At 44.0% G+C, this 17663-nt stretch overlaps 1 protein-coding gene across 7 annotated transcripts in view; it reads right to left on the reverse strand.

Moving 5' to 3' along the window:
- The window catches only part of CRTC3 (CREB regulated transcription coactivator 3), a 121402-nt gene that overhangs the window by 48281 nt on the left and 55458 nt on the right, over positions 1–17663 (reverse strand). For all 7 annotated transcript variants that reach the window (XM_030929975.1, XM_030929972.1, XM_030929973.1 and 4 more), the window contains exon 3: positions 3718–3837. In XM_030929975.1, the coding sequence (XP_030785835.1) occupies positions 3718–3837 (120 nt within the window). The remainder of the gene's footprint in view (positions 1–3717; positions 3838–17663) is intronic.

A 17663-nucleotide genomic window follows, 5' to 3' on the forward strand; every position in this document is an offset into this window, starting at 1 on the left:
GGTCTTAAGCATCTCTTCATGACCCTTCATGCTAGTGAACTCTTGACTTCCTTTAGAGGAAGACATTTTCTATGTTTCTTCAGCATGTCTCCTTCTTTCTCAGTGTGTTAACCACAAGTCTGAGAAAATATTTTATTTGCTATAAATTTATGTTAATAGTTCAGAAGTTCAGCGATGGTGTTTGGGACACAGCACATCCGCCAACCTTGAGGAGTGGGAGTAAGAAGGGCTGCTACAGACTGCGCAGCTGCAGAAGGGCAGAAGAGCTTCTATTCCAAGTGCCCAAGCCCAGGCCCCCAGCCAGAAGCAAGCCCTGGCAGTGCCTCTCCTCTGCCTGTGTGGGCCTAGGCCAGGGCCCAGCTGCAGCTGTGTCTTGGTCTTGTGTGGCCGCCCATGCCAAGGGCAAAGCCCACTCCAGAAGGCATCTCCTGTGCCAGAGCTCTGTGTGCTGTGGCTGCCCACTCTGAGAGGAAGCCAGAATATTTGTTAAACATGTTCATTTTATTTGAGATCACCCTATCATAGGAGTGAACCCTTAGAACACATGTCTAAGCCAGTGTGTCTTAAATAACACCTAAGCCGAGAAACAGCTATAATAAGAGAATTCTGATTTTTTCCTTTTGTTCTAACAAAGGTTCAAGCCAGTGTTTTATACTTTCAAATGATGAAACTTCATTTAAAAAGTCATAGACAAATGTGCAAGGCCACAATTTTAGGCTAATTATTTCACAACTAACAGAATGAAGGCTGTGAAAGCAAAGATGGAATCACAGCCCTCCTCCTCTAAGTTCTCTGGAATAGATTAACACCAAAATAAAATCATCCCATTTCACGGACCCTTGATTCCTCAAGAGACTGGGCAAAAGAACTTTCTTTGCATCAAGAGATGTCCAGTCCCAGGACCCCAATATAAGGGCTTAGGAGACCACAAAGACATGGTTCGTGATCACACTCACACTGACTCACACTGTCTAACAACTTTAATTTCTCTGCATATTAACTTGGTTTTTGCTTCCCCTTCCTTTAGGAGTTGACTAGCTTTGCTTATGCTCTCAAGTTGATCCATACAGTGCCAGATTATACCCTATCATAAGAGATAGGGTCCCCTGAACACAAGAAGTCATCTCCCTTTCTGGGACTTTGCACCACATTCTCTTCCCTCTGCCTGGAACATACCTCCCAACTGCTTTACTCTCTTAAATCTCAATCATTACCATCTAAAGCCATTTTCCTTTATTACTGCCTGTTTGCTGTCATCTCCCACAGGACTGTAAACTCAAGAAAGCAGGAACTATGTCTTCCTTATTCATCACTGGGTCCTCATGCTTAGAACAGTGCCTGGCACAGAGAAGGGGCTCGGTAAATATCTGCTGAATGAACACTTTATCCTCTTACTTCTTAACCTTCAAGCCTCCGATTTTCCCCCAGGATGCCTTCTTTGTTTCCCCAGACTGGTTCAAGCTGCACCTCTGACGTGCTCCCACAGCCCCTGAGCTGCCTCCCTGCAGACGCCATACCTGCCGTGGCTGCTTGTTTGCTGAGTAGCCTCTCCCACTGAACTCTGGGCAACTTGAGGTCAGGGGCCATGCTGTTTAATGTTACAGTGAACTAAAATGTCTAAAACGGTGTCTGACCACTAGCACATACTTAACAAATAATTTTTGTAAGAGAATAAACATTCTACTCTTTTTTCCTCAATACCCTCCTCTATTTTGGTTAGTAAAGCTATATGTATGCTTATACATTTAGACTGTACTTCAGAAGTATCTTGAGATAGCCACATATACATACACACATACATATATAGCATAATGTTTAAACTAATATATAGAAATGAGAGCACTGACAAGAGAAAGAGGGAACTGAGAACTGAAAAAATATGCACTGTTTTGTTTTATTTTTTTGAGACACAGTCTCGCTCTGTTGCCCAGGCTGGAGTGCAGTGGCGCGATCTCGGCTCACTGCAAACTCCACCTCCCAGGTTCATGCCATTCTCCTGCCTCAGCCTGGGACTATAGGCGCCCGCCACCACGCCTGGCTAATTTTTTTGTAAGTTTAGTAGAGATGGGGTTTCACCACGTTAGCCAGGATGGTCTCAATCTCCTGACTTCATGATCTGCCTGCCTCGGCCTCCCAAAGTGTTGGGATTACAGGCGTGAGCCACCGTGACCGGCCAAAAAAATATACATTGTTAAATCAAGCAAAGAAACACTCAAAGTCTTTTGCCTGAACATTCTTGGCAATTTGGACAATGGTTTGATGTACTACTCCATCCTGACATGTGCAAATTTGCTGATGAATTGCCTCCATTTCCTTTTGCCTTTTTCATTCAATGTCAAAGTTATCACACATTCCAGAATAGATTCTCAAGATCATTTATCATCTTTACTTTCCTTGATAACAGCCACATAATATACAAAATCAGAAGTCGGTCCTTCTGTGGACCAAATGTGGTGTGTCCCTGGGGGTGGGAAAAAGGGGAGAGACAAACATTCCCTGGGGTCATTATCCTTGCCTCCAAATAGATTAAAAACTGCAAGAAGCTTGAAGGCAAGAAAAGTTGGGGTTTCCCTAGGGTGCCCCCACAACTCCTGGCTCCCTTGTACAAGGTCCTCCTCACTGCGAGTGGACGCAGGTGGCATGGGGAGGGTAGAGCACAGGCTGGGCCATCACCTGGGCCTGGTCTGAATCCTGAGCAAGTTACTTCACCACACACTCAAGTTTCCTCATCAGAAAATGAGGGTTAAAAAAATAAACGACTCAGTGAGTTTTTGAGGACTAAATGACATATAAATTGCCCATCACAGTGCCTGGCATGGGTAGGTGCTCAGTAAACATGAGTGCCCTGCCCCCACTTCCTGGTTTCTAGGCTTGTGAAGCCAACTCTACCATCACTGCCAGGAATTCAGCTCTCCGCAGCGAGACCCACCCCGCCTTTCTTCTCCTTCCTCCACCCCTGCGACCGAGTACTGAGAAGAATGAAGTGAGAGCACGGTCCCTCCTGGCACACTTCTGTGTCCTCTCCCAAAAAATCCAGCTCAGTTCTGTTTCCCAAAGCCTTCGGCACAATGCTGGTCACACAGCAGCACCCACCACTGCCGCCCCATAAACAGCACAGATTAAATGAAACTGTACGGTGAATTCACCATTTCCTTTCCTTTATTTCTACTTAACAGCATAGAGTTTGGTGTGACTTACATCACTGCATGAGATTTTCCTATATTCTGGGTTTATTTTAGTTATCACTTACTGAGTTTGAAACATCACAAATAGAAAATCATATGAAATTTCATCTGTAAGTTCCAAAAGCGGGTCAGCAGATCAAAAGAAATACAAATAAATCACATATCTGTATGTCCATTTTTGCTAGATAAACTAAGTCTCTCCAACCTGATTCAAAGTCAGGTTTAACTCTAACTTGGCCAGTTTCTGGAGAAAATGCTCAGAACACCCTGCAATGGGACTGAATTACAGGTTGTTTTTGTTGTTGTTTCGTTAAACTGAACTTTATTGATGCTATCATAAACACCTACAATGATGTTTCCAAATGCTGACTGCAGAGATGTTTCTCGTTTCCAACTCATTTATTTGTATTGCCTCCTTTCATCAGATAAATGAAGGTTTTGAGGCCAAAGGAGAATTGCAGGGAAGATAAATCCTGAACACTTTTCAAACATTTCAGAATGCACACTCCCTTTGAAGAGTAAAAAAGGATATTTGTCGCCCTGGCTTGTCCCCAGACCTTCGGTGCAGGGGGTGGAAGCGGTTCCTGGATGGCCTCTCCACCAGCCCGTGATGGCGGGTTCCCCGAACATTATCAGCTTGGTGAAATGACGGCTGCAGAGAGAAGGGAAGAAGAGTTGGCCTCCAACCATAAAATTGTCACTCACCCTCAAGAACAACTGATAACAACAGCAGATGAAAGGACCGATTTTACAGTTTTACTTATTATACATTAGTGGGCCTTGGGTCAAGGTAAATAAAGTAGTATATGGAACCATTTCTTTATAATAACCTAAAAATAATGAAAAATAGTCTGTAGTGTGTTAAGAGGAAAGTTGAAAGAAGAATAAAAGCTGTCATGCAATTGGGGGAGGAGAATCAGAAGATGGTGAATTCATATACTAAATCCCAGAAAACTAGAAAGGACACTCTGAAATGTAAAAGAGGTATATTAAAGAAACTGGCAAGCCATGAGGCACCTATTTGTTCTGCATGGTGTCTTTTAAAATTCTTGATTGAATTCACAATGTTTGAAAATTCAGACTTGAGGATTCTAGGGAAAAATCAGAATTTTTTTTTTTTTTTTTTTTCTTTTTTGAGATGGAGTCTTGCTCTGTTGCCTAGGCTGGAGTACAATGGTGCAATCTTGGCTCACTGCAAACTCCGCCTCCCAGGTTCAAGCGATTCTCCTGCCTCAGCCTCCCAAGTAGCTGGGATTACAGATGTGTGCCACCATGCCAATTTTTGTATTTTTAGTAGAGACAGGGTTTCACCATGTTGGTTAGGCTGCTCTTGAACCCCTGACCTCAGGTGATCAGCCCACCTCAGCCTCCCAAAGTGCTGGGATTACAGGCGTGAGCCACCATGCCCAGCCATTAATCAAAATATCGTGGCCACACTGAACCACACTCATCTCAGGCCGAAGTTGAGCGTGGCTGCTCCCTGTAGATGGGACACCCACTCTCTCATTGTGAATCCTTATACACAAACCATTTCACTGACTCATCATTTTAGACATTCAGAGTGTGTAACCCCTGAGTTAAAGAGGGAAAAAAGAATGCGATGTAAATACAAGTGGAAAAAATACAAATCATCAGTCCCTAAATGGTACAAATGAAAGAAATAGATTCAAGATAAATTCATGGTCAATAAATCCAAAACCCTTTTTAAAGAGATGCTTGGGGTACGTTCTTAACATTTTTGAGACTGGCATCACAAAGGGCAACCTTTTTGGTTGTCAAAAGCCAAATCCTAGGCTAGGCCAATAAATCTCACATAATGGGGCAATGTGCATACATCACGCAATAGATGTGCTTGTGAAATAAAGAACACAGATTTTCTTCTCCCATCCCCTCCAGCATTAAGGTGTTACTGACAGAAAAATTGTATATATTTACACTGTACAACATGATGTTTTGATATATGTATACATAGCAAAATGATGAAATCAAGTTAATTAACATATCCATCACCTCACGTACTAATCATGCAAAACAGAGTTTTCTTTTAGATCAATTGAGTCACATATAAAATTGGTAGCTCACTGTGAAAAGAATCCTGTGACACAATATGTTTTTATAGGGGACTTCCTTCAGCTAAAAACTAATTTTTCTTTGTTAAACATGGATTTTCTCATTTTGGATTTGAGAATTACTCCTATTTCTCCCAAGTAGACTCATAAAATGTGTGGGCCAATTTAGTCTAACAGTTTCGATCTATTTTTATAATCCAAATCTATAAACTCACAAAATAAAGTTATTTTACCAAGGAACAACTTCTGGGCTGGAAGAAAAATAGCCACTATGATATAGGGAAGCTAGATTTGATCTCAGACAATGGAATACTCTATTCTAGAGAATAATATATTGAAATACCTGAAAAATAAAGGGACAAACTGATATCAGGTGCTTCTTGGCAAGATGCAATGAGGACACAGGATCTCTTTTTTTTGAGACAGGGTCTCACTCTGTTGCTCAGGCTGGAGTGCGGTGGCACAATCTTGGCTCACTGCAACCTCCACTTCCCAGGCTCAGCCTCCTGAGTAGCTGGGACTATGGCACATGCCAACATGCCTGGCTAAATTTTTTATTTTTTTGTAGAGACAAGGTCTCGCCATGTTGGTCAGACTGGTCTCGAACTCCTGACCTCAAGTTATCTACCCTCCTTGGCCTCCCAAAGTGTTGGGGTTACAGGCCTGAGCCACTGCACAATTACTGCCAAACTGGGCTTCTGGAGGCCAGTCCACAGGGTGGGGAGAAGGGTCTTTAGAAGGCGTTCCCAAAATCAGAGTTCCTGAAATGTCTTTTCGACTTCCTATTAAGTTTATATTTTCTGGCTGGGTGAGGTGGCTCCTGTCTAGAGTCCCAACACTTTGGGAGGCGGAGGTGGGAGAACTGCTTGAGGCCAGGAGTTTGAGACCAGCCTGGGAAACATAGTGAGACCCTGTCTCTACAAAAAATACAAAAATTAGCTCTACAAACAAACAAATTAGCTGGGCATGGTGGTGCATGCCTGCAGTCCAACCTAGCACTTTGGGAGCATGAGGTGGGAGGACCACTTGAGGCCAGGAGTTCAAGACCAGCCTGGATAACAATGCAAGCCCTCAATTTTACAAAAACAAAAACAAAAACAAAAACAAAAAAAAACATAAAAAAATTAGTGGGGCTTGGTAGTGGCCACCTGTAGTCCTTGCTACCGGGGAGGCTAAGGTGGGAGGATCACTTGAACCCAGGTGTTCAAGGCTGCAGTGAACTATGATCACACCACTGCACTCCAGCCTGGGCAACAGAGCAAGACCTTGTCTCTAAAACAAACAAACAAACAAAAAAACAAAAAACAAAAGCTTATATGTTCGATTTACCAGCTGCCTCTTTTGCATTAACCCCGCTGCTAGCCCAAATCCTGTATTACCGCTGGTATTCAGTTGTGGGGTATTAATCTCTGCTTATATTTGATATTTTCTTCTCTTCCTCACTGTGGCCCAATCTCAACTCTCTGCCCCTGCAGTATTTGATTTAACTCCAAACTATATTTGGCTTAACCTTCTCAATTACTTCTCAAAGACCTGCCTTTCTCATCAAATGAATTAGAGTAGCTGTTCAGTCAGGGAAGCTGGAAACTGAAGGAGGTTTAAGGATGAAGTCTGGGCTGGGTGCAGTGGCTCAGACCTGTAATCCCAGCACTTTGGGAGGCCAAGGGAAGTGGATCATTCTGAGGTCCGGAGTTTGAGACCAGCCTGGGCAACATGGCAAAACCCCACCTCTACTAAAAATACGAAAATTAGCCAGATATGGTGGCATTAGAATCACTTGAACCCAGGAGGCAGAGATTGCAGTGAGCCAAGATCATGCCACTGCACTCCAGCTTGGGTGACAAAGAAATACTATGTGCCACTCAAAAGGCCAAGTGCTTCACTTTTTCTACTCCTTTTCAAGTTTTATCCAGGTAAGTTCTTACATGGTTATATCTGCAGAGTACATACAGTATTTTCTTTTGTTATTTTATTATTATTTTTTGAGACAGAATCTTGCTGTGTCGCCCAGGCTGGACTGCAGTGGTGTGATCTCAGCTCATTGCAGCCTCACCTCCCTGGTTCAAGCAATTCCCCTGCCTCAGCCTCCCCAGTAGCTGGGATTACAGGCACATGCAACCACTCCTGGCTAATTTCTTTGTATTTTTAGTAGAGATGGGGATTCACCATGTTGGCCAGGCTGGTCTCGAACTCCTGACCTAAGCCAATCCGCCCGCCTCGGCCTCCCAATGTACTGGGATTACAGGCGTGAGCCATTGCACCCAGTCTATTTATTTTATTTTTATTTTTATTTTTATTTTTTTTTCTCGAGATGGAGTCTCGCTCTGTCGCCCAGGCTGGAGGGCAGTGGCGCGATCTTGGCTCACTGCAAGCTCCGCCTCCCGGGTTCACATCATTCTCCTGCCTCAGCCTCCCAAGTAGCTGAGACTACAGGTGCCCGCCACCAAGCCCGGCTAATGTTTTTTTGTATTTTTAGTAGAGATGTGGTTTCACCATGTTAGCCAGGATGGTCTCGATCTCCTGACCTCGTGATCCGCACACCTTGGCCTCCCAAACTGCTGGGATTACAGGCGTGAGCCACTGTGCCCGGCCATTTTTTAATTTTTTGAGAGAGAGTCTCTCTCCATTGCCCAGGATGGAGTGTGGTGGTGCAATCTTGGCTCGCTGCAGCCTCCACCTCCTGGGTTCAAGCGATTCTCCTGCCTTAGCTTCCTGAGTAGCTGGGATTACAGGTGCCTGCCACCACGCCCGGCCAATTTTTGTATTTTTAATAGAGACGGGGTTTCACCATGTTGGCCACACTGGTCTTGAACTCCTGACCTCAAGTGATCCGCCCACCTCGGCCTCCCAAAGTACTGGGATTACAGGCGTGAGCAACTGCACCTGGCCGGTATTTTAAACATTTCACGTTGCCAGTCAAAGAATATATCATTTGGGCTGGTTGTAGTGGCTCATGTCTATAATCCTAGAACTGCAGGAGGCCGAGGGGGAGGGTCGCTTGAGGCCAGGAGTTTGAGTCCAGCCTGGACAACACAGTGAGACCCTGTCTCTACAAAAATTTTTGTTAAATTAGCTGGTGTGGTGACATGCACCTGTAGTGCTAGCTACTCAGGAGGCTGAGGCTGAGGCTCAGGATCCCTTGACCCCAGGAATTTCAGGCTACAGTGAGCTATGATTGCGCCACTGTACTCCAGCCTGGGTGGCAGAACAAGACTCTGTCTCTTAAAAATAACAACAGGCTGGGCGCCGTGGCTCACGCCTGTAATCCCAGCACTTTGGGAGGCTGAGGTGGGTGGATCACGAGGTCAGGAGTTCAAGATCAGCCTGGTCAACATGGTGAAACCCCATCTCTACTAAAAATACAAAAATTAGCTGGGCATGGTGGGGCATGCCTGTAATCCTAGCCACACAGGAGGCTGAGGCAGGAGAATCACTTGAACCCAGGAGGCAGAGGTTGCAGTGAGCTGACATCACGCCACTACACTCCAGCCCAGTGACAGAGTGAGACTCTGTCTCAGAAAATAAAAATAAAAATAAAAATAACAACATCCCAAAAACACATATGTTTCAGAGTCAAAGAAACAGTTCAAGTTCAGGATGTTCCACTTATTAACAAGTTACTTCATCTTCCTTATCAAAAAAGTGGAAATGATAATAACTTCCACGGGCTGGTTGAGAAGACAAAATGATGTTACATACGTAAGAGTTGCTTGTCCCAGGGATACCTGGACATTGGAAAGGAGGATGAGTGTCTGCATGGTGGAACACTGGGAAGCATCTTGTCAAAGGTGGGGCTGACCTGCAGAGTCCTTTCATGGTCAGGAGTAGCAGCATCACCATTAGGGACTGCCCCAGCATTCTGAGCCTCCCACAGTGCTCCCCAAGGGTCCTACAGCTCAGGCTCCATCTGTTGCCATTCCAAATCACCTCAGACGTCACCCAGCTGCAGCCTGGGATGAATGGCTAAAAAAAGTTGACTGGCCCACGTGACTTGCTTTGGCCAATGGTTTATGAGCAAATGTGATGTTCATATTGTTCGAACAGAAACTCATACTCTTCCTTCTGCCATGAGACTATCACATCTTAAGTAGGGGATGCTCCCTCAGCCTCAGTTGCAGACAGAGAAGATACACAGAGGAGAGCCATAGAAGGTATTCTGGCACCACTGGCAAGTAACATGAGTGAAAAATAAATGTTTGTTGAGAGTCTGAGTTTTCAGATTGTTACAAAAGCAAAGCTGGCTAATACGGTAGTGATGGCAGAGAGAGACTGAATGAAATAGAAAGTTCCATTTTTCTTACCTTTTTTTTTGAGACAGAGTCACACTCTGTCCCCAGGCTATAGTGCAGTAGCGTGATCTCAGCTCACTGTAAACTCTGCCTCCCAAGTTCGAGCAACTCTCCTGCCTCAGCCTCTTGAGTAGCTGGGAGTACAGGCATGTGCCATCACACCTGGCTAATTTTTTTAATTTTTTTAATTTTTAGTAGAGATGGTTTTGCCATGTTGCCCAGGCTGGTCTTGATCTCCTGGCCTCAAGTGATCCACCCACCTTGGCTTCCCAAAGTGCTGGGATTACAGGCGTGAGTGAGTCACTGCGCCTGACCTCATTTTCTTGAAGAACAAGGGAGGTGTAAGTCAAAAGAACCTGCGAATGACAGCCAGGCACAGTGGCTCAGGCCTGTAATCGCAGCACTTTGGGAGGTTGATGTGGGTGGATCACTTGAGCTCACAAGTTCGAGACCAGTCTGGGCAACATGGCAAAACCCCGTCTTCACAAAAAATACAAAAATTTGTCAGGTGTGGTTGTTCATGCTTGTAGTCCCAGCTACTTGGGAGGCTGAGGCAGGAGGATCACTTGAGCCCAGGAGGCAGAGGATGCAGTGAACTGAGATCCTGCCACTGCACTCCAGACTGGGTGGCAGAGGGGAGATCCTGTCTCTAAATAAATAAATACAGAAAGCAAGCAAGAAAAAAACGAACCTGTAAATGGGAATCAACATATTTTAAGGAGGGTCTTAGGCTCAGGCTCTGAAAAGCACTCTCCTGTTTCAGAACATGGGACCTAGACATCAAATGAGGAAGAGAGGGCTTCTGTGCCTCCATATAGAAATGCTTTTCCACATCAGTATCTGGAATCCAGTGCTAGATAGACCGGGGAGGGGAGTGACATGGCTAATGCTAATGGCAGAACTCTTTCTGTAATGAAACATGACACGTGAATCTTCCAAAAGAAGCAGAGTTGTGGATTTCCAGGTAGAAGTTTAGAGCTAATGGCAGACAGTACCATACTCCTGGAGTACTTCCCCAAGGGACCTAGAGCTCAGTTAGATGAGATCTCAGTTACATGTAGGTGCACACCTACCTATCCCATAGCATCTGAAAGCTGCAGCCTGGGATGAATGACTGAAAAATTGCAACTAGATTTTGTCACCTGGGGGGAAATTACTTCCTCTAATTTAGACACTATTGATCTATCAATGTGATCTACATTTGTTTGCATTAACTATTTGGGTAGATATACCATACTGTTGGCATATCATTATGTTTGTGGTTAATTAGAAACCCCAGATCCTACTTGACTGGTAAACCATAAGCAGATTCCTACATAAGCCCATGCTGTGTTAGGAAATGAGCTGAAGTCCAAGAATTAGAGAGTTGTTGTTTATTATCAACTAGGAAGATTATCATTAGTAAAACTACATATGGTACAGTATATTCTTTATGTGTGAACAATCGAGACATACTTTTTTCTTCCGCAGCTAAGTAGAAAAATAAATTCTAGCATATAGTTGTATTTTTATACAAAGTTATTAAAAACAGGAGAAATGTAATTTCCAAATACCTTGAAGTGAAACATGGGTTTCTAAATGCTAATGGTATGACCAAATACATCCTTCCATGTAAGAAGTTCTATAGGGCCAGGCACAGTGGCTCACGCCTATAATCCCAGCACTTTGGGAGGCCAAGGTGGGTGGATCATGAAGTCAGGAGTTTGAGACCAGTCTGGCCAACATGGTGAAACCCTATCTCTACTAAAAACACAAAAACTAGCTGGGCATGGTAGTGGGCATCCATAGTCCCAGCTACTGGGGAGGCTAAAGCAGGAGAATTGCTTGACCCCAGGAGGCAGAGGTTGCAGTGAGCTGAGATTGCCCCACTGCATTCCAGCCTGGGTGACAAAGCGAGACTCCATCTCAGAAAAATACAAAAAGTTCTACCAAGTTTTAAAAAATATATTAAAAACATGCAGAAAAGCAGGATTAAGCATATAAATGGTTAATACTTTGAAAAAGTATTGATCCAGAATACCACAACCTCAGCATCTTTACAAAGGGGTGCCTTATCGATATTCTCAAACAGAAGCAATTCTACATAGGACAACTCTTGGTAGCTTCAATGACAGGCCTCATGATGACTCGTGATTAAGAAAAAAAGTGATAAAACTCCTGCAAGAGCAACACGTATTTTCCTGGAATATCACTGTCAACACTGGGAATGTGTACTGGTATGAAGCTTCAATATTACAGAGGACTGCACTGGAATGTGAGGTCACAATTATTTTATGCTTGAGCCAGGGGTCATTTATGTGGCAACTTCAACCATCTCAGCGGCGAGCCAGAAAGCAAAGAAAGCCTCTAAATAACAAAAATGGATAAGAACCCCAGAGGACAGCAGTTAGAAAGGAACCCCACCAGTTCTCCATTATACTCCACCCAGGTCTAACAAACTGAGGCACCTCGTTTTCCAGCTTGCAGCAGGTGAAAATAAGGTGGGGATAGGCAAAGGAAGGGAACCGGAGTTGCTGGCTTAGCAGAGAGAGCTACACAAGTAAAAGCAAGAGGGAGTGGAATTCTGTTCTTTCTGTCTACAGATGGGAAACCAACATCCAGAGAGCTGAAGTGATTTTTCTCAAGATCACAGAGCTAGTTTGTAGCACCCTAAAAACTTAAACTCAGGATCCCGAGCCTCACTCAGTATTCTCTTCACCTCACCGCTTTGCCTCCTTTGCTATATAGCCTACATAAAATCAATTCTTTTTGAGATTTTAGACAGATTTGTACTGATACATACAGAAGTTAAAAAAAAAAAAAAACTATTAAGAAATTTTCCAGACTGGGTGCCATGGCTCCTGCCTGTAATCCCAGTACTTTGAGAGGTCATGGTGGGAGGACTGCTCGAGCCCAGGAGTTCGAGACCAGCCTGGGCAGCATAGCCAGACCTTGTCTCTGCTAAGAATTTAAAAACTAGCTAGGCACAGTGGCACACACCTGTAGTCCCAGCTACTTGGGAGGCTGAGGCGGGAAGATACCTTGAGCACAGGAGGTGGAGGCTGCAGTGAGCTATGATCATACCACTGCACTCTAGCCTGGGGGACACAGCGAGACCTTGTTGCTTAAAAAAAGAAAAATGAAAAAGAAATTATCCAGATAAATTGTACTACGTTCTCCAAAATCCACTGAAGATTTAAGATTCAATTATAGGATAATAGTCTTGCTAAGATACCTGACTACGATGCAATATAAACGGCACACCTACAAATTGACATTGGCTCCAGTAGTCTCATTTGGAGTAAGTAACTAACTTAATATTATGTAAATGGTTAGCTAAAAGTCACAAAGCTATTCATTGACGACAATGCTTCCTCTGATAGAATTAAAATGCTACCCCAACCCTTCTTAATTCCTCTGTATACTTGGGTTTGTATCTGTTTCCAACAGAGCTTGGGTAGGAGAGGAGACTGGTTGGAAATGTAGCTGGTAGTAGAGACACCACATAGGGTAGTTAATGCCTGGTTCTAATGGCATCCTTAAACTCATCATTTAGCTCTACCAGGCCGCCAGCTTGCCCGTGATGCTGCTTGGTTCTTCTTTAGTTCACTTCAGCTCTTGACAAATCCGCGAGAGATTGGCCACCAGTACTAAATAAATTTCTGTTGGTGTCCAGCCTGGGCAACATAATGAGACCACAACTCTTTTTAAAAAATTCCGCTGGGGGCCGGGCACGGTGGCTCATGCCTGTAATCCCAGCACTTTGGGAGGCTGAGGTGGGCGGATCACCTAAGGTCAGGAGTTGAAGACCAGCCTGACCAATATGATGAAACCCCGTGTCTACTAAAAATACAAAATTAGCCAAGCATGATGGTACATGCCTGTAATCCCAGCTACTGGGGAGGCTGAAGCAGGAGAATTGTTTGAATCCAGGAGACGGAGGTTGCAGTGAGCTGAGATCGCACCATTGCACTCCAGTCTGGGCAACAGGAACGAAACTCCAACTTAAAAAAAAAAAAAAAATCCGTTGGGGAAGAGTGGAGGTTTAACAAGTTTAGGAAGTAAGGCAGGTTCCTGAAGCTTGCAGGGCTCTTTATTTATATGCAGGCTAAAGCTAATGGAAGATGTTATAGCCTCCCTATTTAAAAAAGGACAAGTCTAAATAACAAAGGAACAACTGTGCCTCTCTTGGGAACCCAGCTGGAGATCATTCTAGGCACTGCCAGCACCTCCTTTGATTATCATGACAAGTGGGGGAGTCGTGAAGGCCTGCCTACAACAAAGGGGCTGCTATTAATTCACACTGCCTTGGGGTTAAATGGCTGATTTAAGTCTACCTTATAAACTAAGCCGAAGAAAAAAGGATGTCATACTTGGTTAAATACCCTATTATAACATCATTCAAAAAAAAGAAAAGAAAAGAGAAACTTAAAGAGAAGTTCAAAGTGTATTACAAATCTCCAGCATCAGACCTACCGGCACCCAGCCAGCCTCTCTGGCAGCAGTCTCTGACACTGTTCCTTTGCCCTGTGCAGGGCCTCAGTATGCCAGCAGGCAGGGGCTTCGGGTCACAAAACTCCTGTGAGGTTCCTAGCTGTTCTGGGTTTTGGAAGGCTTTTCCCCCAGCAGCCTGCCAAGCATTACACTATCTCTGGGGCCAGTCTAGTCCAGTCTCACATAAGTGATTAGACCCTCAGAGCCCTTGAACCACCTAGATGGCTTTTTGTTTGTTTTTAACCTGGAGGCTATGCCTTTTTTGACCACCTGATTTGGGGATCCAATCTTCTCCAAAGGACTAAATAAGTCTTGCTGTGAGGAATGAAAAGAAGAGATGAAGAGCAGAGCAGACCAGTGAAGGCGCCAGCACCCAACCTTCTGATTTAGGCCCTGGCCTATCACCACGTCTGTGGCCCTTGTGTTGCCCCTTCCCAGTCTGTATGTTTAAATGAAAGATAAAAGGGAAGTAAAGTTAACAGATAGACTAAGTTAAAAGGTGACTCCAGAAAATGATAGAGATAAAACAGTTTTGCGGTTGTTCTGTTTTGTTTTTATCAGGTAAAGTCAATATCAGACCAATCAAAATGATCACAGAGGGTCAGGCAAAACAGTATCTCAAAATAAGAAATAACGGCTGGGCATGGTGGTGGCTCACACCTGTAATCCCAGCACTTTGGGAGGCCGAGGTAGGAGGATCACTTGAGCTCAAGAGTACAAGACCAGCCTGGGCAACATAGAGAGACCCCATCTCTAAAAAAAAAAAGAAGAAGAAATAACAACAACGCATAAAACACTCCCAGAGTTCATGCTGGGGGATCCTGCTCAAGAAAAGGTGGAGAATAAGGTCTATGTCTCAGGCAGGGCTTCTCACCTAGAGAAGGTGGGTGACATTCGTTCCCTGACCGTGATGGAGCAGGCTGTAAGCAGTGAGACCTCGGATTCCTCCCCTAGCATCTTCCCTCCAGCATTTGCACAGTGGCAGCCACACAGTGGGCTCCAACACATGTTTGCTGAATTACATAATGTTTCTAAATGATTTGGCTCCAAAGAGGAATGTGTACCCCCAGGGAATTTACAGGATGAGCACAGGGTATGGGGAAAACATTAGAAGTTCTGTTTCCACTTAGTTTTCTATTTTTTTGTGTACTTAATATTAACAATACAGTGTTATATGTACATAATTTAAAAAACAAAGAACATACCCAAATTGGGGATATAAAACTCTTTTCACTACTAGGCTGCATAATCAAAAAGTTTAAATGCAAAACGTTAATAATTATTAAAAACTGGTGAGGGCTATAGGGGAGCTTCTTATTCTTCTCCTTCTACTTTTCTGCACAGTTACAAATTTCCACGATAAAATGAAGAATTTCAGCTTCAAGTTCTCAGGGATGGCATGGCAGGGTGAAAGCAAACCCAAGCCTCTAAAGGCATTTTACTGTCTTTCCAGGGAGCGCCACCCAAGCCTCCACAGAAGTAGAAGTTTTAAACTGCCTGTTCCCATCCCTGCATCCCTACCTGGTGTGATATCTTTGGTGGTGAGGGAGGCCTTCTGTTGAGTGTAGTTCTCCTTTTAACTTTAATGCTAATAGGACAATGACTAGAGAAATATGTTCTGGGTAAATCAGGTTTGCCCATTTATCTCCTCCAGAGGAAACTGACTTGCTTCTTATGGTGATAGAAAGGAACTGCAGAAGGGAAGAACTGGCTCTTGACCAGCTAAGACTTGAGCAGTGACAGGAGTCCAGCCTAGTGGCTGGTGAGGAAACTGGCCAAAGGCACCCTTGGAGGCCAGAAGGGTCAGGTAGGCACTTCAGGGCAAGTAGGAAAGAAGTCAAAGTGCCTGTTCATCCCACCACCAACCTCTTCCTGCCGTAGGAAACATATGTAAAAGACAGACACCTGCCACCCTGCCTGCTCCCTCCTTTCACCCCCACTGCATTCTGACTCACACCAGATCCACCACTGTGATTCAACTTGGTAGGACACTTCACTGAGTTTAGAAGAGATCTGTAATTTGGAATTAAAAGAGAAAAACAAAGGGGAGGGGACAGATGAAACAAGAGTGGCAAAATGTTGAAAAATATTGAATCTGCTGATGAGTCTATGGGGGTTCTTTATTCTACTTTGGGGTAGATTTTACATTTCCAAACAACAAGTTTAATTTTTAAATTACAATTATGATACTGTCATAAATTAAAGGTGTCTTTTCAGTTTTAACTCAATAACTTCTACATACATGCCCAAAAAAGAGATGAAGGCCATGTTTTCTACCATCTAACCAGCAAACAAAACAAAACAACTGTTTTTCACACTATTGATAACTTTAAAGGACAAAGTAAGTGTACAATGTCACAAAGGAGCTAGGAGAGTATAAGAGAAAACATGTCTGGAAAGAATAAAATGCTCTGGAATATTTAGTTAGATATAGCACATGGTAATTCTAAATAAAGCATACTAAGTTTTTAAAAAAACTTACATCCTGTTTTTGATTTAAAAGAGCATAAGGTACTTTTCGTCATCTGGCCACTGGCTCATGAAAAGACACACACAGTGTCCTTGTCCTGTTCTGTCTGGACTCATAAGCCACAGAATTTGGAATGACCTTCCGGGCCAGCCAAAGCAACCAGACAGCATCCTCACCAAAGGCCATCTACCGCCACCAGACCCCTCTGAAGATGGGAACGGAGTACTTTCCCAGGCAGGCCACTCCTTTCTCATCCAGCCATGCTTGTGGTATGTTCTCCCTTAGGCTGAGCTGTAAAGTGTTCCTAAGCAATCACTATCTCTTGGGAGAATCTGTCCAGATGAGAGGTTGCTAAAAATTCATCATGGTTTAAACAGCAGAAAAACACAAAAATAAAATTAAAAAAAAAAAAAATCATCATGGTAAGAACTTTAGTTTCCATGACAAACCAAGCTACCAAAAATGGAAGAACTGGTCCCTGAAACCAGATTCTCCATTTAATTTGAGTTAAAGCCATAACTGGATCTGGGTGCTTGTTTGGAGATTGAGTTGGTCTGGCATTCCTTTTGTCAAACAAACAGAAAAACCAAGCGGGCCCGGTGCAGTGGCTCACGCCTGTCATCACAGCACTTTGGAAAGAGGCTGAGGCGGGTGGATCACCTGAGGTCAGGAGTTTGAGAGCAGCCTGGCCAAATGGCAAAACCCCATCTCTACTAAAACTATACAAATTAGCTGGGTGTGATCGTGCACATGCCTGTAATCCTAGCTGCTCTGGAGGCTAAGGCAGGAGAATCACTTGAACCTGGGAGGCGGAGGTGCAGTGAGCCGAGATCACACCACTGCACCCCAGTCTGGATGACAGAGCGAGCGAGACTCTTCTCAGGGAAAAAAAAAAAGAAAGAAAAACTAGCGGGACTGACACTAAGGAAGCCTGTTCTTCCTATCTGCAAGTACCCACTTTTACTTACAGACAGGGGAGGGAGAACTAACCACGCTGTGAGCCTTAGGAGTTACTGAGGAGTAAAGCTCAGAATGCGGTCCTCTCCTGGCTTCAGTGCTGAACCTTTGAGAACCCAGACAAGGGAACAGTGATTAACCAGTTTCCTCAGTTTCCAGAAGAATAACATATGTAGTTCATTTGAGGATTTATGAGAACTCAGATTAGGCATAGTCCTAA

Source organism: Rhinopithecus roxellana, chromosome 5 (assembly GCF_007565055.1).
Source record: "Rhinopithecus roxellana isolate Shanxi Qingling chromosome 5, ASM756505v1, whole genome shotgun sequence".
NCBI lineage: Eukaryota > Metazoa > Chordata > Mammalia > Primates > Cercopithecidae > Rhinopithecus > Rhinopithecus roxellana.